The sequence below is a fragment of the Miniopterus natalensis genome, chromosome 9, assembly GCF_054644295.1.
Source record: "Miniopterus natalensis isolate mMinNat1 chromosome 9, mMinNat1.hap1, whole genome shotgun sequence".
Taxonomy (NCBI): domain Eukaryota; kingdom Metazoa; phylum Chordata; class Mammalia; order Chiroptera; family Miniopteridae; genus Miniopterus; species Miniopterus natalensis.
In genome coordinates, this window is record NC_142089.1 from 47,148,483 (window position 1) to 47,170,831 (window position 22,349).

Here is a 22,349-nt window from a genome sequence, read left to right on the forward strand (position 1 = left end):
GGAGGTCAGGTTTGTTTGTAATGGGGGAAAAAACACCAGAAGTAGGGACAAGTCAATGAAACGGGAGAATTCAGAATAAAGAGAGGGCTTGATAAAGTAAAACCAGATAAATCTTTCCAAAGGTCTTGGACAATCCAGGGCCTCCTTCTAGAAAGAAACTGCTTATTGTGGTAGAACCAAGTGAGTGGAGGCATATGGGATAAATTTTCAAGCAAGGACCCCAAATCAAATAATGTAAACGAGTTCAAGAAACAGCAGTGCATTTTAACAAAGAAAGTTGAGATCACAAGATTCAGGGATAAAGCCATAAATTAGCTGAGATAACCAGATAAGAGCAGCTCTTGGGTCAGGCCATCCATTTGTGTCTAGGTATTTCTTTCTTCTTATCAAAGCTTACTATAGTTTGAAGGTGCCTTCAAAGGTATAAATGAGTCCCTTGGGCCTTAGCAAGCAAGCTCTTTGTGTTACCTGTAGCTTCAATTATGATGAAGAATGTTTCACTCATCTAGCCCTGAACTCCTATCATGCTGTAAGGATGTTTCCTGCAAGGAAGTGGTAAGTAGAGCAGTCACCATGTGTAAACATGTCTCCTGGTACCTCATTCAGAAAGTCAGTCAGTTAGGCAGGACTGTGACCAAGCAGAAGGGACATGTGGAAGTCTCCGAAGACTCTGGCCATGGTGAGAATATGGCCAAGTGATTAGTATGAAAGAAAGGGGCAATTTAAAAATTATCATCTGCCCCCAAAGGCATTGCATTCATAGCATTCTGCTCAATTACATATTTGTTCCTTAAATAAGAGGCTGTTGTTCCCATTGTTTGCCCTCAAGTTGTTAGTCAGCTGGTGACCTCATAATCTGCACAGCTGCGGCATCCCAGTATGTTGTCATGGAACAGATTGTGATGTCTTAATTGATCACTTTCAGGGGTTACAACTGTCAAGTGAAACCAGTATGCTGATTCTTATTAGTTAAATTAAGCCTTGTTATAGCAGAACCAGCTAATTCACTCTTGTGAATGGCAAATCCAATGCAAATTGCTTCATTTTGTAGATTAGAACACATCTAAGGCATTTTCTTTATATCTTCCTTTTTTCTTTTTGGTTTTTAAAAAATTCATGGAGTCCATATCCCCCACACGCCCCACCCCACCAATGCTTTTATTATACAGTGAAGCAACTTCTTGGAACAGTAAATTGAATGTAACTTCCCCGCACCATATGCATCTTGGTGATAAGTTGGAGTGTGCCATCTGACGTGCACAATTTAAATCAGGCATTGATTTGCATGACTCTGAGTGACTTTGGAGGACTCAGCTAAGTATAATGGATGTCGGGCCCTACTGCAAATTGCTGGGCACAAAGAATATCATGTTCTTCCTCATCACCACCAAAGATTGTAGGCTCCTGGGTGCTTGATGAAGGGTCTTAGATCAATGCTTAATCCCAAGAGACACCTTCTGTGTCTCCATTTGGCCATTGGTGAAGGCCTCCCTATGGTACCAGTCTTCAGAACCCCATTTTCAAGTGCCCCAATATACTCACCTACCTTGAGTGGACCTTTCTAACGTGATGCCTGGACCACCTACTGCTCACCTTAGTTCAGAAATCTAACTGTTGCAGAAGTGATGGACAGTCACTTTGATAGCAGTTTTAAGATACCTTTTAAATGTACCTTTGTGGGCTCTACAAATTAAGTTTTTTCAAAATCCTTAATTTTGGCATCTCAGAGAAATAGATGCCTTTGTCTATCTAACATATTTTATAGGTCTACAATGAAAACTAAATCGAAGAAGTAAAGTTATATTAATGTATAACTGTTAGCTTACAAAACACAATGGGAGCACAAGTATGTTCATCAAAGCAGTTTTTTTTATAATAGAAAAAAAATCAAATAATAACTAAATGCCCAGTAGTAGGCAAACAGGTACATTATGGTGTAGCCATGTAATAGAATGTTGCATAGGTATTAAAAATATCTCTAAGGACTATATATTGACATGGAAAAGCTAAATGACATGAAATAAAATAAAAAACCAAGGTTGCCAAATTATATAAATGGTATTTCTCTACCCGTGAAAAACAATATATCTAGAAGTAGGAAAATACAATGAAATATTGTAGCAATTGTTGAGTGGTAGGAATATGAAGACCTTTCATCCTTTTATCAATTTTTTTTCAAGTTTTCCATAGCAAGCCCATATTGTTAATAATTAGGAAAAAAATGTAAAGCAGTTTGAGTAATTTTATTACAATTGCTGTAAGAGTCTGTGTCCAAGGCAACTCAAATCTAACAGGCCTGGGCATGAGCTCCTCTCTTCCTCCCCAGGCCCTGCTCCTCCTGAAGCCTTCAGCTTCTGAGTTAAAGGCAGCTCCAGTCTTACAGTTGCTTAGGCTGAAAATCCAAAGTTATCATCCTTAACTCATCTTTCTTTCACATCCTCTGTGCCATCTACTGGTCAACCTAGTAGGCTCTACTTTCAGAATATGTTCAGAATGTGACCAGCTTCTTGACATCTCCCTGCTTGCTACCTGACCTATTCCAAGCCACCATCTTTTCTTGCCTCAATTTTGGCAGTAGCCTGCTCTCCTTCTTCTATCCTTACCTTCTTTGTGTCAATTTTCAAAACAGGAGCCAAAGTAGTTTAAATATAACTCAGATCAGTTATTCCTCGGCTCAGAGCCCTCTAATGGCTCCTGAGTTAAAGACCCAACATGATGTCTCCCTTGTCAACCTTCTGGCCCCTGTATACGTGCTCTCCTCCGTGCTCTGCAGACTACAGTGCTCTCCCAATTGTTCCTCTCCGACCTTGGGGAGTTGGCAGTGACTTTTGCTTTTGCTTTGAAGGAGTGCTTTTCCCTCCAAATAGCCCTCCAGTCAGCCCTCTTCATTCAGTTCTTTCTTTACATATCATTTTTCTCCTGAGGCCTTTACTGATCACTCTGCCAACACACACACACACACACACATCCCAACCCCCTTCCTTGCTTTAATTGTCTCTACTTAGCACTTATCTCCATCTAACATATTATGTACTCTGTGGATTTGCTTATTGCCTTTCTTTCCCAAGTTGAATGTAAGCTCTATGAGGGCAGGAAAATTTGTTTAAAATTTTCACAGTGGAATCCCCAACCCCTAGAGCAGTGCCTGACACATAGCAATTGCTCAATAACTATACTGGGTCCCAACCATTGATAGGAAAGATGATCTGTTACAGTTGTGTGATAATTAGAAAAGTGCTGACTTCTCTGAATCCCTTTGCCTATCAATTTACCCACCAAGACTGGGCCTTTTGTATGTTGATGTTCTAGATTGCTTTTCTCTTTTCATTTAAATTAGTAATTCTAGATGAATTGGGAAAGTCCCTTTCTTCCCTAATATTAAATTCAGTGTTCATACTCCTAATAAATTATTTTGATTTAATTGCTTTCATTACCTAACTTAACCACTATATATTGAGCTCCTATTTTCCTCCAGGGACTTCTGGAGAGTGGAGTTAAACTGAAAAAGTCAAACATTGACTCCGCTCTTACAGAGTTTACTGTCTAGTGGACAGACATTATTAAACAATAATTAAAGTTCAACACTAGTACCTAGTGTGAGAGGGGCCACTGACCAATAGGCACAATAGAAATCCAGGATCAAATGTCAGATAGAAAGTGTGGAATCTCATAGAAGGGAGATGAGAAAGATGTGTATCAATGAACCACATAGCTTTTTTGGAGTCACTGCTTTAAAAGATAGGGTGGGAGGGAATTGGCAAAAGGGAGGATTTACTTAGCTTTGGAGAAAAGAATCAGGGAATAATGGGAAGGGCAGTGGGTTTAGAGTAAGAAGATCTAGATTTGAAGTTACCACTGCAACCTGAATTTGTCTGCAAGTTCTAAAAGCTGGTGCTTAACCTCTATGAGCCTCTGTTACCTCACTGGTTAAAAAAGAGAGAGGGTGGTGCTTAGAGTAGCTCTACAGACTGTCTCTGGACATGCCTTCTCTGAGTTCACAAAAGAAGCCTTGCCCGGCTGGGCATGGCTCAGCGGTTGAGCGTCGACCCAGGATCCAGGCGGTCAGAGTTCGATTCCCGGTCAGGGCACATGCCGGGGTTGCGGGCTCGATCCCCAGTCAGGGGGACGCAGGAAGCAGCCGATCAATGACTCTCTCATCATTGATGTTTCTATCTCTCTATCCCTCACCTTGCCTCTCTATGAAATCAATAAAGATCTATATATCTATATCTATATCTGTATCTATATCTATATCTATATCTATATCTATATCTATATCTATATCTATATCTATATCTATATCTATCTATATCTATATCTATATCTATATCTATATCTATATCTATATCTATATCTATATCTATCTATATCATCTATCTATTTTAAAAGAAGCCTTTCCTCATCCATCTAGAATAAACATAAACCCAAAGGCCAACCAACATGGGAATGCAAAGGAAGCTTTTATGGGTTGTTGTAATATTTTTGCTAGCCTAAGACTTGTCTTAAGTAGTTCTGGGTTTTAAGAATCTTTTACAGAGCCTTGTCATTGCTGAAGTTTTCATTTTCATCAACTGTTACGTAAACATTCATACGTATACATAAAATACAGAATTGATGCCTGGATCTCTCCCTTTTGTCTTCTTTTAAGCCATCATCCTTATTAAAGAGAACAAATCTTTTCATATTATTTCATTTGAAATTATGGGTTTGGCTAAAAAGTCATCATTTACAATGGAAAGCAAATGACAGTTTTACCATTTAACTTTAAACCAACACAAAGGGTAGAAATGAAAATTATTCCAATACAACCGGTATCCACAATTTGAACGAAAGCATTCCCCTAGCTTGATAATCTGGGGCAATCATTATAGGGCTGGTATATATATTTCAGAGATATTCCTACATTCAGCAGTGATAAGTAGTATCTGAATTTTCTGTTTTCCCAGAGAAACTTGTTTGACTAGGTGGACCTTATCAATGTATGTTTCTTCCCTCAACTTGTTTCTCTTTCTGTTTTTCAGCCTTTGCAACTGGACTGTGACCTCTGTGCCATAGTGTCCAACTCAGGTCAGATGGTTGGCCAGAAGGTGGGGAACGAGATAGATCAGTCCTCCTGCATCTGGAGAATGAATAACGCCCCCACCAAGGGCTACGAAGAAGATGTTGGCCGCATGACCATGATTCGAGTTGTGTCCCATACCAGTGTTCCTCTTTTGCTAAAAAACCCTGATTATTTTTTCAAGGAGGCAAACACTACCATTTATGTGATTTGGGGCCCTTTCCGCAATATGAGGAAAGATGGCAATGGCATCGTTTACAACATGTTGAAAAAGACTGTTGACATCTATCCAAGTGCCCAAATTTATGTCACCACAGAGAAGCGTATGAGTTACTGTGATGGAGTTTTTAAGAAGGAAACTGGGAAAGACAGGTGAGTCCTCTGAGAAGCAGCCTTGCTGTCCTTTATGCTAAATCTTTGCTGAGTCCTCTTGTCAGCTATCAAGTGAGCAGAGTGATTTTTCAAACTGATTGTTATGTGCTTTGGACTATTATGATTACTTGATGAGCCAGCAACTAGGTCCCATTAATTCCACCTACACTACCTTCTGTTCTCTCCATTTTGATTGGTTTGAGGCTCCAAAAAACACTGGATGCTTTCCCGGGATATCTTTAGATTTGTTCTTATTGAGCTCAATTTGCTATTGATTAAATTGGATTTTAGCCAGAAGTTCCTTAACATTTCAAAGCAGAAATGTTATGGAACTTTAGGACCTATACTCTTTTGTAAGCGATGGCAAAAATTTACCTGAGACTACAAAACAAACGGGCTATTGATTATCCGATAAGGTTGCAGAGCTTCTTGCATGCAAATAGCCCCTGTGATTGTGCACACCAGGACTTGGTACCTAACATGTTAAGCAGAAGATCATATTGAAATCATGCATTACTTAAAATCATTAATAGTGGATTCTTGAAGAGAAATGAGGATATAAATACTAGTCACTCAATTATTCAAAAATCTATTGGCACTTTTCATTGCATCCATTTTTCTATAGCATTCTGTAAACCACCCTTCCCACTTCCTTTTTTTTGAGGCCTGCCTGCTAATTTTTTTTCTACCCCTTATTTCTCCTGTTTCCTCTCTGTTTCTTCTTTATCCCCTCTTCTCCCACATAACTCTATTGCCTGCCTTTTTTTCCTCTTTACAGAGATAATGAGTATATGGGAGAGAAGTGGAATTATAAATCAATAGCTCTTAGTTTGTATGTGCAGTTCTCATAAAGAACTGCTGAAGGAAAACATTGGAAGTAATTGCTAAAGTTGTACATTCTCATGAATTTTGCTTATTCGTGAATATATTGAGCATTGGCTATAATTCTGGTATTAACATTCTGGTTCCTCAAAATGTGTACCTTTTACTCTTCAATATTATCAGATGTAAACTTTTAACTATATTGTGGTATGTGCTTATGGGGGGGGTGTTCGGATATCACTGGGTATAGTTTCAATGCTGATAATTATTTTTGAATTTTATCTCCTATTGACAATGTAGGTTGAATTTAGTATTTTCTACTTCTGTGCACTAAAAATACACAACTTTTTATGAAAATCAAGACAAAAATAGCCATGCCATGAAACTATTCCCTTATACTGTTAGACTTACCAAGAAGAATCCCAATGGTGAGATTTGTATCAGTGTAGCATAAGCTGTCCAAAGAGACAGGCAGCCGAGATAAAAGGAGTAGGTATGTGCTTCAAAGAAGTAATCTCCCATGTAGCACCATTCTACATAAATGTGACCCTTCTCAAGGGGTTTTTGAAATGTTTGGTCTGTCACTAGCCTAGAGCAATGCAATTAATTAGATACACTTGGTTTTTCATTAGCCACAGTTAGCACTCTGGGTATCCCCCCGTTGTAACTATAAGCCCTAGAACCATTTTGGGGTATCAGAGAAGAACTTAACATGCCACTTGTTTCTATGTGTTTATATCACATGGGCTTTTTCTGTAAGGTTTTAATGAGACAGCAGTGTTACAGATGTGTGGATTGTACAACAAGGACTGGGAGAGAATAGCTTTGGGAGAAGCATTTCCCTGCCGGCTGTGAGGAGGGATGCTGTTTGTATAGTGGGGAAGAAGCTCACCTGGTAAATTGATTTGCAGGTCTCATTCAGTTGTTAGAGTTATCAAAATAAATGTGGGGAGGGAAAGCGAGAGAATTTTTGATGCCGTCTTGCTGTTTTCTTCACCGAGTAATCCTGTCTGGCTGCTTCGCCAAGTACTACAACCACCCCAAAGAGGACGGCTATGCTAGTGGTTCAGAAATGAGTGCAATACATGGTTTTGGTAAAATCTGGTTGACAAAGGTTGACAAAATGACCTCAAAAGCTGCTGTCTCCACTACGATGTAAATATATATCTTAACTTTTGTTGTGCGTATTTTATTGTCTAAGGGTTTCTAGTAGTAATTTGATGTTCATTGCCAATTTTAAAGAAGAAACTTTGTAACCTTTTAATGAAAAAATTGTCAAACTTACAAAATAGAGAGACTAATAGTGTAATGAACCTCTGCATACCCATTTCTCAGGCTGAACAACTATAACTCATAGCTAACCTTGTTTTATCTATACTGGTACACATTTTTCCCCTCTCCAACAATTATTTTGAAGCATGTGCAGACATCATATTATTTCACTTATAAATATTTCAGCATGTACCCCTAAAAAGTAAAGATTTTAAAAAATAAACACAATGCCATTGTCCTACATAAGAATCAGCAATATTTCCTTAATAACATTATATATTCCTGTTTTCAAAAGTCTCCAATAATATCATTAATATTTTTAACAGTTAATTTGAATCAGGATTAGCATTAAAGTCCATACAGTATTCAAATCAGGATTAGCACAAGGCCTGTATATTAAAATTGATTGATATGTCACTGATATTTTTATTAATCTAAGCTTCTTTCCCTCTCTCTCACTCTATTATTAAAAAAAAAAAATAGACAAACCAAAAAACAAAAAACAGTCATTTTTTCTGTAGAGCTTTCCTCAATCTATTTTGCTGATTGTACCACATGGTATCTCTTTTATGTTGATATTTCTATATTGAAGATTTATTAGGTTCAAGTTTTTTTTCCCCCAAGACCATTGGACCGTTGGGTGATAATTCTATCAGGAAGAATACTGTCTAGTTTTCTGTTTTTATGTTATCCGTCATTAATGATCATTGTCTAGGTCGAATAATTCATTGGAGGTTGCAAAATGGTGATAGTTCATCATTTCTTTTTCATTTATTTACTGATATGCTTTATAAAGACACACCCCCATTAGTCATTTTTTTACCATGGGAGAGTACCAATCCTTTTTATTTATCAATTTTAAGATATTGGTTCCCTGGCATCATCCAAAAGTGACCAGTAAGTTTTTTATTATTAATATTTACATATTGACTTAAATGCTTAAACACATTTGAAATATTTAAAATTATGTCCTTTTGTTTAAATTATTCTGTTTGGGGTTGTGGGAACCTCTTCAAATTGGCTTTTGAGTCCCTTTGACATGTCTTTAGTAGTCTGGTTACTTCTTTGCTTCCTAGTATTATAGGATGTTTCACACTCTTCTTGTATATATCCTGATGAAATCTGGATTCAGACACTTCTCCTTTCCATATTTTAAAAAACATAATCTTTGTGCTACCGGTGCTTATTGATATTGGGTTGCTCTTTGTTGCTTGGTCTTTTCCTTGGACTCAGCTAATATATAAACAACATATGTTGTATATGTTGTTTAAAGATAAAAACACTATGAGTTCCAACTGAAACTTCCAATTCAAATTCAGAGCTACCAGGTTTTTATTTTACTCCATCAATTATATCTGTTTATTTTTTCTTCCATGTTGACAAATCATAGGCCTTAGAGACACCTATGTAAATTACTCATCTGCTTCATCCCACAATGCAACTACAACAATCTTAGAATTACAGCACCACCAGCAATATTATTACTGGAAGCGTTTTCAGATTATTTTGCATTGAAGAAGGCATTTTAATGGCAAGCATTCATGTGGGCCCATGCTCACAGTGTGTATTGGTTATATCCTTACAAGAGTTGTAAATATTTTTTCCTGAGTACATTAGAGTAAGCAGTATACATCGTTGCAGGCATGAGGAAGTCAGGAAATAGGGTTGTCCGTTTAATTTACCATTACATTAACAAGAGAGTTGTAAAGCTATTTTGATTTGCCTGTGCTTATTGGAACTTTTTAGCAAGTGCTCATTTTCTTCATCAAGTTTTTAATGGAGAGGTTATGTCACCATTACTATGCATAATTTATAGACTTTTTAAAAATTGTGTCCTTAGTAGTTAAAGTGATTCATGATAGGTAAATGATTAAATGGGGTTTCTCAAAGAAAAAATGGCCTCAGCTAGCTTCTTCAAATTGCCAAATATTTTCTAAAAAATAAGCCCCTCTCATTTATGGTGGTCTTTGTTTTTATTTCTGTTTTAAGGGATTTCTCATTGAGAAAACAGAAAGTGGTAGAAGAAATATGTATACTGTTAAATTTCTTTCTTTTTTTAAAAAATTGATTTTTAGAGAGAAAGGGAGAGGGAAAGGGACAGAAATATGGATATGAGAGAGACACATTGATCCGCTGCCTCCTGCAAGCCCCCTACTGAGGATCAAGCCTGCAACCTGGGCATGTGCCCTGACCAGGAATCAAACTGGCAACCTTTTGATACAAGGGACAACATCCAGCCAACTGAGTCACACCAGCCAGGGCTACTGTTAAATTTCTTAGAGTGAGTTTAGACCAACTCTTAAGCATATTGGAATACTGTTCAAATCAAATGAAATTTAATTTGCTTTCTTATCAGTTACTGACTAAAATTATTTGACTTGTTAATTAGAAAGGGTGACCTTGTTGGAAAGGCTGGGAGAAAAGAAAGAGAAGGCCATATGCCCTTTCTTTCTTCACCTTCTGGGGCCCAGCTTCCTTTAGAATTTTAGAACCTTTGTGCAGTGGTCACTTTTATATTTTCACTTACCAAATATTTTTCTGGGAAACAACAACATTCAACAAACCAGAAACCTTTGAAATTAAAAGTCTTATAGTCAAAATAATCTGGGCCAAAAGGGATCTCTTTTTCCCCTTTGAATGATTGGTGTGCATACATAATATGAGCCTGCTGACATTCACACATTTGCATTAATATATCTTAAGATTGAAATACCCTAGAGGTGCTGTAGGGCTGACTGTGTTACATGGTGCCACACTCAACATTTGAAGAATGGGAGTATATGCCTGGCCATGCACAGATGCAAAATGAACGTTAACTCTCCCAGAGAAGCAACAGAGAGCCAGTGTGAGATATTCTGCTTACCTGTGGGCAGGCAGGCCATTGCAGCTTGCACCCCACTTTAGAAATACGTTGGCAAGTGCATACACGTTATTTAATTAATAATTGAGAAAGCTATACTCCCCATTAAAAGTGCAAGTTAATCCAGGGCTAATAAAGGGCTCGGAGCTGCCCTAAATAGGTCTTAATTAGCTGGCACCAATGTGCCTCCGCCTTCAGGGATGAGTGAAATTGATGAAAGCTGGCAGCAAATACATCAGTGTTTCAAGATGTTTTTGCCTCAGGTGCAGAGGTTGAGAAGGGGGGGAGTTACTTTTAAGGGTCATTTAGGAGAAAGGACACACAAAAGTCACTTTCAGAAAACACTGTCAGAGTGGGAAAGTGACGGGTAAATATTGAGATGGCGACATGGCTAATCTTTGCCTGCATGCTCCATCCATTCCCACTCAGTCTGAAGGAGAAAAAAAGAAATCAGTGATATGTCATTTATTTCTCAGTGCCTTCTGCTGGAGACAGCTCTGTCATCTGGCATGGGTTTTAAGTGCCGCCCAGGTTTCACTCCCTCAGCTAGGCCCTTTGGAAAGTTTCTTCGTGTGATTGACTTTAGGGACCAAATTGGCTCACGTTCCTTAGGTCTGCACACATTTAGGTTTCTAGAGTGGCAAGAGGTTTCCAGCCTCTCTCCTGAGAATTTGGGAACTCTGAGTCCCCTCTGTTGGGGCAGATGGCAGGCAAGCTGCCTTGACACAGGCAGTGCAGCCAGGCAGAGAGGCAAAAACAAAGAACAAAAAACTGTTTGAGCCCAGGTCAGCCACAGGCACAGAAACCTGCCTAGTTCACCCAAAGAAGTACTATTACTCTATCTGGACTCTGAAAATAAAGGTGTCTCATTATTTCTGACTCAGGTAATATATAGGTGCTAACCCCAGAAAAACCTGGACCAAGAGCAAATGGGCAAAATACAAAATTTCTTGGATTAATAGACAGGATACTATTCAAAGCAGTATTTTCCCCCTTTTTCTTTCTCTTGGAGTGCAGCCTTTGCAAGTACAGCATCTCAGCACTTTTTTGAGAGCAATATTGACGTACCTCTCTGTTAAAACGAGTTCATGTTCCCACCCAGCCAATGTATTTGGTGGGAACAGCAGGTTCATGTAGCAGTGAAAGGCAGACCCGTAGGACTCCTGAGTCAAAAAACATAACAAGGTATCCAGGGCTGCACTTTCACACCGACAAGCGTTGGGAAACAGGGGACTTCCTTTTTCCCAATATTCACAGTGGCATCCAGTGACCTATATTAGGCCTCCTCTATAATACACGTGCTAGAAATTAAAAATTCAATAAAAAAGAGAAAAGAATCTATTTTAATAATGAGAAGGATGGCAAGGATGTTTGTAGCTTGTCAAGATAACAGTACTAGTCCGTCATGTGTCTAAAAACCCACACGTGCACACAGATGGACAGACACACACGCATACACATACACACACAGGGGGAAGCTGCGATAGAGTTGACAAGACAGCTTGGTGTAGGATTAAAACAAGGGAAACATCTAAGATTTAGTGGCCATATTTTACAAAGGAAGGCTGTTTAGGTCCTGGTTGTAGAAATGAGGGCTTGAACAGCCAGTCTGCTCAGGGGAATAACGTCCTCCTGGGCCTGATAACGTGACCTGGCAGAATAGCTAGAGCCAAAGCCCGGTGGTTATACTGCATAGAAAGAAAGTCCCAATAGACACTTACGTTGAACATTCCCTCCACGTGAAGGCTTTTGAACACTACCACGGATGTGAAACTCAAAGACAAATAGGTCTGAAGTTAGAAACCTCAATAGAATATGTTCACACTTTTAAAATTTAGAAAGGCTTTAAAGGGTTTTTCTTTTCTTTTCCTCTTTGTTGGCAGTCATGTGATTAAGCTTTCATCTGATTTACTTCTCTCTATAATTTGGATTTCTCCTCTCCTTTGCTTTCTTTAAATTGACCATCTCTGTCTCTCTTCAAGTTTATGTCAAAATTAAGAAAATTAAGAGACATTATACACTTGTCCTTAAAAAAATATGAGCCAGGGGCAATCTCTTGCTTTTTTCTTTGATTTTTACATGCCTTGACTCTGAAGAGAGAGTTAGTTGTTTTGAGACTTTTCGCCCTATACTATGTCTTTCCTTTTATACTACAGTACTTTTCAGACCTGAATGTACACACAGTCATCTGCTGATTCAGGTGATTTGGGGTGGTGCCTGAGAATTTACATTTTGAACAAGTTCCCAGAACAGGCAAATGCTCTTAATCTGCAGATGACTTTGAATTACACTGTTTTAGATTGCTTTGAATGAAGGAACAAGACAACATCGCATTGTTCCTTGAACCAGAGAAAAACATAAGTAAAGAATAGCTATATCCAAAATAGCCTTGGTTATCTACTTGTAGTTGGATCCTAATTTTGTAACTATACCCTGTTCCTGGCCATTTAAGCAAGGGGCCCAGAAGTCTTTAAGAATTCAACAAGGGGCTTATTTATCGCACCGTACTGTGTTTATTTGTCCATTTCTCTCATTGGACAACACACTTCTTAAGGACAGAGACTGTGCCTGTATTCATTTTATTCTCAGACCTACCACAGTGGTTTGCCAACAAAGTGCCACCCAAATGTGTTGTTTACACCCCACTTCTTTTAGCTAAATGACCCACAGCTACTTCAGGTTTTCTTGAAACAATCTCAGCAATTGCTGATTTTCTTTCTTTTTCTTTCTTACCACTACCGCTGCTCTAGTTTAGCCCGTCTTTGCCTCTTACCTGGGTAACTACAGATCCAGCCCTGCCTCTATGCCTTTGCGGAGAGTGCTCCCTCTGCCTGAATTGCACTTCTTCCCATCACCATGCACACAAATGCATCCTTTACGACCAAACCAAAAGTTGCCTCTTCTATGAAGCCTTTTGCAATATCTCTAATTAGAACTTTATATTTCCTTCTCTGAAAATCCAGAGTGTTTGGACTTTTTAAAAATAGAAATCATTACTCTCGGCATGCATTATTGCTGTTTATGTCTAATCTCTCCAGGTAGTCCATAAACTCTTTGAGGGAATACCAACTCTTACATGCTTGTTTCCCCAGAACCTAATATAGTGTTTGACTCTAATAGGTATTCAGTAAACATTTGATGGATACATAAATAAGTAAATAAGTGCAAGAAATAATACCTAATAGTTGGTGTTTTTTTAAGTCTGCAAGTCCCTTTGCCACTTGTGAATTTCAAAACAGTTTTCTTCAGTACTGGGGGTCACAGTAATACCAAACAAAGCAAGTTCTAGGATTGGATTTTGATAGAAAAGTTTCCACAGTTCTACTCAGAAAGACTACCCCTTGCTCTGTCTTACCAAAAGGTTGCCAAGCCTATTACCTTCTGTAGGGATTTTGTGGACTGGGCCCGGGTTTTTAATAAGTCACTGACAGAGCCATTCCTCAAATATAGGTTTCCATTTTAGTTTCACCTCAGTGGCAAATCAGGTTCCAGACTTCACTCATAATTCTGTTAGCTGTCAGTCGCCTGGTGAAAAAAACAAATCTGAGCACCCAAACCCAAGGTTATACTCTTGGGTCTCAGGAAGCAAATACAAAATCCACGTAGGAGGCAGAAAACAAGACCCAAGTAAAGGAAAACTGATTATTATTCAACTCTGTCTTCTAATTGTCTCTCAGAAAACATTTTCTTCTTTACTAACAAAGTAACTTGCCTTAGTGAAAATACTTTTAAATAAATTTGTGATAAACATAAAGAAAAGAAAAAAATGGTAGCAGTGTCTTCTAATCCACTGCATAAATAGTTGATGAATTTGTACATAGACTTAGAGGAAAATTAATGAAAATGTTTTGATGAAATTCAGAATGTCACTCTTCCTCTCAAAACCCTGAGATAGTCCCTATTTCCCTTAGAGTAGAAGCACAGGTTTTTACAATGACTTCCAGTGACTTCCAGAGTGATCTGCTTCTTTTCTGACCTTCCTTTATTCAACTCCCCTCACGTTCACTCTGCTCTAGCCGCTCAGGCTTCCTGGTTGAATCTCAAGCACACCAGGCATGCTCCCTCCTTCAGGCCTTTACTTCGGCTCTCTGCTGGATCACCCTTCCTTCCTGTGTATTGCATGACCCACTCCATCATCTCCTTCAAGCCTTTGCCCAGTTGTCACCCTCTCGATGAGTCTACCATGATACTCCTTAATATTGAAATCCCCACTTCCCATTGCCACCATTTTCAGTCCTCTTTAACTTGTCCTACTATTTTTATTTTCCCCCACAGCATTGTTTACCTTCCAACATTCTCTATAATTACTGATTTTATCATTTATTGTTTCTGTTTATCTCCCCACTAGGATATGAGTTCCTTAAGGGCGCGGTTCATTGTCTGTTTTTGTCACTGATATATATGTAATGTATGGCATGTAGTAGATTTTTCATATTTGCTGACCAAGAGATGGAAAAACAATTAAATAAAGGATTCAGGCAAACTTGTCTCAGCAGGTCCACCAAAGTTACTGAAAAAGAAGAAAATACTTATGTTCAGAAACCATGCAATAAAGGTAGCAGTTTAAAGCAATTTGTTCTGCTGTTCTACAAAAAAATGCTAAGATGCCAGCTCTCTCTCATATTCAGAGAGATCATTGTGTCACTGAACAAACTGGTCTTAAACAGAATTGACCAAATTACCTAATTTCTTTGGTATCCAGCAGAAACAGCAAAAATCTCTGACTCTTATTTAGTTTGGTAGAACAATGGTTTCCAAATATGAGCCTAATCAGAATCACCTCAAGGGCTGGTTAAACCAATTGCTGGGTCCACGCTGAGAGTCTCTGAGTTGGTCGTTTGGGGGCAAGGCCCTAGAGTTTGCATTTCTAATAAATTCTCAGGTGATGTTGTTGGCTCCCGGTCCTGAGGCCACACTTTGGGAGCCACTGTGGTAGAGAAAGATTTGAAGATATCAGAAACCATATTTAATTATTTTGAAAACAGTTGGTCCTATAATCTTTATCCTATTGCTCTCATGTTATATGAACATCTAAAATTATTTTTATTATGATTATTTCTTAATGGTGAGGAATTTTTTAACCTCCTGCAAAATCCTGCTGCAGCTCCGTCATTTTATTCTTCACTTTCTTAAGATCTCGCCGCTTTATAATCATGCCAGATGGTATTGCTCATTAGCTTATGAAGAAGTGACACTTTATCATTCTAGACAGAAAGACAAATCATTCTGTTCTCTGACTTTGAGTCAAGAATCAACATTTGGGTGTATGTTCAACCTACTATTTGCTTTACAATTTTGCTCATTAGGTATTTATTACCCTGACAATATATGAGCTAGTCATTATCCCTCTGTCATGTATTTCTTTCAAATTATATTCATTGAAAGTTCATATTGGCACTGTTTGACAATTGCCTTCATCACAGCATTACCTCCACTAATATGTAATTTCCCTTTTGCCTGAATTATCTGGGTGAGGTGGTTATCTAGGAAGTATGTGCATGAAATTAAGATACTAGATAATATTGTATTTTCTGACTCACCGTGTTCCAAATGGTAACTGGGACAATTGGTATTACTGATTTGTAAAAAACAATAGAACTTTGGTGCAAAAAGTAACATTAAGACCAGAGTCATCACATTCTTTTTCATTCATTGTACATTCTCCTTATGAAGAAAGCAGAAGGAGGAAAACATATCATTGAATTAAAAATGTGAAAACAAAACAAAATTTGAAACAGTGAGGCACTGGCAAACTTATGGTGAAAGTTTTTCCATGTGAAGTGGAGAACTGGTTAAAATTCAGGACCTGAAAAAAAAGTAACATATTTAAGATAGTCAAGTCTTAGAGCAAAACCACATTTTAAAAAATTTATAATTTTCATTAAAAGGATAATTAAAGTTAATGCTAGATAATTCATGGGGAGGCATTATTACAGGCAAATAGGTAACTGTCTCTTGATGCGAATAGATAGTTATTTTCACCAAAATGTTCCATGTAGCTGAAATGTTAAACATGTCAAATGTTCTTAAATTTTTGTTGATTGGAGTGTAGGAAAAAGAGAAGCTTCTGGGAGAGGTTTTCAGTTTGTCTTAATTCTTCCCATTGATAGTGGGTCTTTGACCATTAAATCTGTGTTAATTAAGATATTAATATTCTTGTGATGAAATGAGTATCCCACAGCGGAGTCATATGTATCATTGTGAAGGCAAAGAAGCTTTGAAGATGAATGCAAAGCAAAGAATGGCTGATTTTCATGGCGACTTTTCCACTATAGGTTGTATGTTCTTAATATGTTATGTAGTCCTAATCTTTCCATCCATAAAAAGTAAAGTTGGGTTTACTTACATGTGCATTAAATTTTTTTTCCATCAATGGAACAAACTTCACTTGTGCTCCGTGGTGATCATAATTAGTTTGGCCTTTGTCTCCTTTTTATTTTTATTTCACTCATAAGTCACCCAATAGCTCACCAGCCCACCTTAATTAAGAGAGACAACCCTTCCAAAGAGTGAACCATGGGCAACTCTGTCACCTGGAAAAAGTTATGTAAAATACGTTAAAAACAGAAATGACTGCAGGACTTGTTCATCGTATTTTCCTCAGCAAGTGGATTCTTGGTGGGCAGAGAGCATGTTTCTGGTGTTTTTGCTGCCAAGTACATTGTGGATGTTTAATAAATATTAAATAAGAAGAATTTCCTAATCAAGATGAAGATTTTTCTGTATTAAGCAGATGGTACTCTATAGGAACAGGCCATTATTTACAAGTATAAATGACACAAGGTCCTGGCAATTGTCTAGGAAACATGGCTCTCACTTCAGATGCTGATTATATGCTAAAGCAAACTTTTGTGACAAGCAGCTTGATCAATATTAGTTAATGTTTGTGATAAAAGCTGTGAATAGGGATGGACTTTGCATGTATATGCCTTGTAATTCTGCTGTTTTGATTATTAATATTGGCTTCAGTTATAAAAGTATTTCTTGGTATTTGCTTCAAGGCAAGTTTTGGCAAATCAGTGTATTTCTCATTTTAATCCATAGGCTATCCATTTGATTTGAAGTCTCATTATTGCCTAATTTCAAAAGAAATTTTTCTTTCAAGTCCTTTTGAAACTGGACACAAAATGGGTCCGAGGCCGCCTGTCACAATTTGAGCCAAATTTAGCAGAGATAAGGTTGAATCATACATGAGCATTTATTCCAATAATGTTGGCAGTATGGAGAGAGCAGCAGGTCATTCTGAAAATTCTGCTCTCCCGTGTCCTACTAGCCAGATGATTATATAGGCATAACGAAGAAAGGCTACATGCAAGGGGGAAAGGGGGCAGGATAAGGGCTGCAGGGTATTTGGTCATGTGTCTCCTTCCACCATCTTAAAGTCTGATAACAAAGTCGCTAATTTTCTATGATGTTATTAAATAGCTCAGCCCATTCCTGGGACCCGAGAATGGTCAGCATTCCTGAGGCAAACTTCCGGAAGGGGTCAGGGTCCAGGCATAGCAACCGAGTCAAAGTGTGTCCTATCCTTGGTCTGCTCTCAAAATATATTTTCTTTTCTGAGTAATGAACCCATCCCGGCTCCGAGGTGTCTTATCTTTTTACAGCCCTCTTTTCCTTCTTGGAACACATCCTCCAGTTTCCCAGGGTCTGTAAGAAAACCTCTTGTCTATAGTTAGTAAGGTGAATAATTAAAAACAACTGTGGTCCTATTCCTATTACGTGCCCTTCCCCTATCACTTTGAATATCTCTTTGCAGTTACTAAAACCAGATGTGAACACCTTGGTGATATTTGCAATGCTTATGTTAGTAGCTGAAACCTCAGTGGAACTAACGAGAGTTAATTAGGCCTTCCCAAAATACACATCATTTTATGATTTTGCAGATCACCCCAATGAAAATAACAGTCTAATTTTGTCCGGTCATGTAAATTATAGTGAGAAGGATGATGAGAGTCGGCAATTCTCAGTTCTTTGAGGAAGTTAATTTTGTTGTCAGCACATCCACATTTCCAAAAATCACAAACCACGGTGAGATTTTGTGATCATATACTATTTCCATTTCTAACGTCTGCCTTCTATATAAGATCTATGCAAATAGGGGCTTTCAGTGATGTAAAACTCGCAGCTTCCTCTATTAGGAGCCTAGCGAGCAGCTGCCATGCTTTCTTATAAAGTATAGAAAACATCCTGTTTACTCACATGCGCCCACACACCCTCATCCACACACACTCATGCCGGGCTCTTCTGTTTAAGCAGAGCTTTATTTTGGTTTGAGATCAGCAGCACAGAAGCGTGGCATTATTCAAGTTTTTTACAAACATTTTATCCATTCTTTAAGCATATTCGCTGGGTGCTAACCAGGTGTCAGACAATGTCCTAGACGTGGGGGATCCACTGATATTTGAAACATATTCTCTGGTTTTGTTGGGAACTCATCAGAGGTTCTGACATGTGTTGGCAGGTTCTTTGCATCGGTCTCACCACCCTATTTTTAATATTTATAAATCATGCTCATCAGGCTGTCAGTAGGGAGGAAATGAAAGCAGCTAGGAAACTCAGCCAAGCCAAAAAAATCCCAGAGTGAACTAAAAATGTGTTGACCACAAGGATGTGTGGCAAACTAAGATGTGTTCTTGAAGCGGCAAAAATAGGTGTTGTGCCAAAGTCCAGGCTTTACCTCATTGTCAGATAATCAGTGGACTAGGGATTTCACCTGTGCTGTCCACAAACCCTGTTAAGAACTCATGACATGTGCTTTTCTACAACCTGGAGTCTTCCCAGAACATGAGCTCATAAATATGTTAGCTTAAGTGAGGCTTATGATAATATAGAAGAATTATTTTTCTGTTTGAAAAGCATATATTCTGTAACTCAATATGTCTGAGCCCCCCCCCCCCCAGATTTCTATATGATTTTCTCCATCATGTCTTTATATCTTGATTCAAACGTTGCCTTATCAGAGATAATTTCCTTGACAACACCCTCTGCCTTCCCCACCCTCCATCTGCTTACCAAAATCTTGTCCTTTATGTCACTTAACAAGGCCTGAAATATATTTGCTCTCTTTCTTCTGTCTTTCTCAACTAAACTGGGAGCTCCCTGAGAGCATGTCACTCAGGGCTGTATCTCTGCCCCCTGGAATAGCACCAGGCACAGACATGACTCTCACTCCCATTGTTGAGTGTATGACTTGAGGCTGTTTGGAATTGTTAGTTCTTTAATTTAAGAAGCAGCATTGGTTAAGAACTCTTGGGGTTAGAACTGAACTTAGAAGTTGCTATCGCACTGTGTCCCAGTGTTTCTCATAACAATACTCCTTTGTGCAGTTTTGCCCCTGTGGTCTCTATGCTTTGAAAGATGTGATCTACAATAACAAACAAAAAATGCCTACATTTTCCATTTTTGTAAATCTGAGACAAATATAACTGCCATCAGAAATTCCGATAACCAGAGGATATAGTTCTAGCCAAAAAACAAAAACTTGCTGTGTGAATAAGACTTTTGGATATTTGATAAGTAAATTATTCCTATTTGACTTTAGACATCTTATACATAGAATCTCTGTTACCAACTTCATGGCCCCCTTGTGTAGCGATCTCAGTGAAGACACTCTAAATTAAGCCAACACATCTCCTGGGTGAGGAAACCAAAAACCAGGGTAGATGTGGAGACTTTATCAAGGTCACACTTCCTATTGCAGTGCAGCTTCAATCACAGGGACTAATGAATCCAAGGCTAGCGCCATGTTCACTGGTCCAGGTGGCCTCCCCACCATTGAACGAAGCACCAGCTGCAGTTTCTCAAACATATTCCAGGGACCACCCATTTCAGAATCTTAGGGAGCGTGTTGACATAAACAGGACCTCTCAGCCCTGTGGAGTCAGAATCTCTGGGCACAGGAGCTGGGGCTCCGCATGTTAATCAGTTCCCCAGGAGTGTCTTACATGTACCAGTGTTTGAGAATCAGCCACCTGTTAGGTGCCAGGATTCTTGATTCTCCTTGATTTGAATGGAAAAATAAAACATTCAAATCTTATTACCAAACTATATAAATACATATTTATTTGAACTTTGACCAACAGCTTTTCTCAGAAAGGGACATTGGGTCATGTTAAAATTTGTTTAGTTTTACCATAAAATTAGATACTATAAGCTATGAGCTGCTTTGAAATGTGGGAGTTAAATCTGAAGAGCTCATTCATTTCTTTCACAAACCTTGTAGAGTGCAAGATTCCGGGGATTCAAAGGTACTGAGACAATCCTAGTGTAGTTGGGGGAGATGTATACAGTTTTTAAGGGCTACAGGGAAGCCCTGAAGGGTTTGTGATGCCTCCATATGAGGTCTCAAGGCCAAGTGACACAGCCAGCTAAGGTCAGGCGTCTAGGAGGCTGCATTTCTAAACCCTTTGCATATTCCTGGTCATCTTTCCAAGTCTACCAAATAGCCTCAGTCTTCACAGAAAGAATAATGAGGAGAGCTATAAGTTCTCAGAGGTAGTGGTTAGAGGCAAAAACTGTTAGATATTATTGTTGTTGTTGTTGTGATTAGTTTTCCAGACCCAAATCAGTATCCGGTCACATCGCCCTTTGCCTTTGTTCTAATAAATGTCCCCTACTCTTCATCTTGGGGGATGAATTATACAGTTCATCAGCATTTTACTTCCTGACAGAGAACCTTGAGATTGAACCATTCAAAAAATTTCCTAGAAATGGCTTTGTGGGATGTTAATTTAATTCTCCGAACGGTGAAAACTCTTTAAGACATTTTTCAAAGGTTAGGCCATTGAATATTTCATATCATGGAAACTGTTTTAGGAAAGAGTTAGAGACTAAAGAGCACAAAAATGAGGGAAAATATACTTGAGGAAACCTTAAGAAAGAGAACTTCTCATAAGAATATTAATATATCATTTTTTTTCCATCTTGAAATGTCCTCAGGCATGTGTTGAATGAGCTGACTTCATGGTTGTAGTTTTGTTGTTCTGTCCATGTTACTTTGCAATTCTCCCTGTGGCCATCATATTGATTTCAACACTGTGGTCATCATTATAGGAAAATGAAGGGCATTAATAACTCGGTCTCTATGGACAGATTGTAATAGAAAACCTTATAAATAATTACCTACTAATGGGAAAATTGAAAATATGCACTGTATTATAATGGTCATAATCTAATCATTAAAATTACAATTATGTGACAATGAAAGAACTCATTATGCATTAGTTTATCTTTACATAATGTTAATAGCTAATGGAAGTGTGACAATTATAACTAATTAAGTTTAACAACATTTCTGCACTTCTTGTAAACAGACTGTATTTTGCTCAAAACTATATGTGGAGACATTAGTGAAGCTGAGGTCCATCTCTATTATGAGTTTTGAAATGTAACCATCAGCCCTATCAGAAACCTTAACTTCATGTCTTTTTGGCAAATGAACTGGAAATGTGAGTTCTTACCAAGAGTAGCTTTATAAAAAGGTTTCTTGGACTGTTTCATTAATATAGATAAAATACCAACTAGCCCTTCCCCTCTCACAAATTTGTGTGTATGTGTGTGACACATTTATGTTTTGTCTATAACTACAGACTTGTTACAGTAAATTTTCAAATTAAAGGGGGTTTGTCTAGATTTGGATTGTAATGATGGACGGGAGTAAGTGTTGGTTCTTTGCCATAGGTTATAGCACATGTCTGTTTCCCACATCCTATCTGTGTGACTTTGGCCAAGTTTAAAAACTCTCTAAGCTTCAGTTTTCCCATGTATAAAGTAAGGTTGAAATAATAATATCTGCCTTCTGTACATTTGTTAGATCTACACTAAATACTTTCATCATTTGGGCCTGGCACATGGTAAGCATTAGTAAATATCAGTTATTATTGTGAATTATTTTACATCTGTATTGTAATATCAAGAGAACAATCTCAAGGTAGTGTCACTTTTCCTCTCCTGAATTTTAAT

At 38.2% G+C, this 22,349-nt stretch overlaps 1 protein-coding gene across 2 annotated transcripts in view; it reads left to right on the plus strand.

The window, feature by feature from the left end:
* Positions 1–22,349, plus strand: part of ST6GALNAC3 (ST6 N-acetylgalactosaminide alpha-2,6-sialyltransferase 3) — a 458,212-nt gene that overhangs the window by 280,804 nt on the left and 155,059 nt on the right. For both annotated transcript variants that reach the window (XM_087820526.1, XM_087820527.1), the window contains exon 3: positions 5,022–5,431. In XM_087820526.1, coding sequence (XP_087676652.1) covers positions 5,022–5,431 — 410 coding nt within the window. The remainder of the gene's footprint in view (positions 1–5,021; positions 5,432–22,349) is intronic.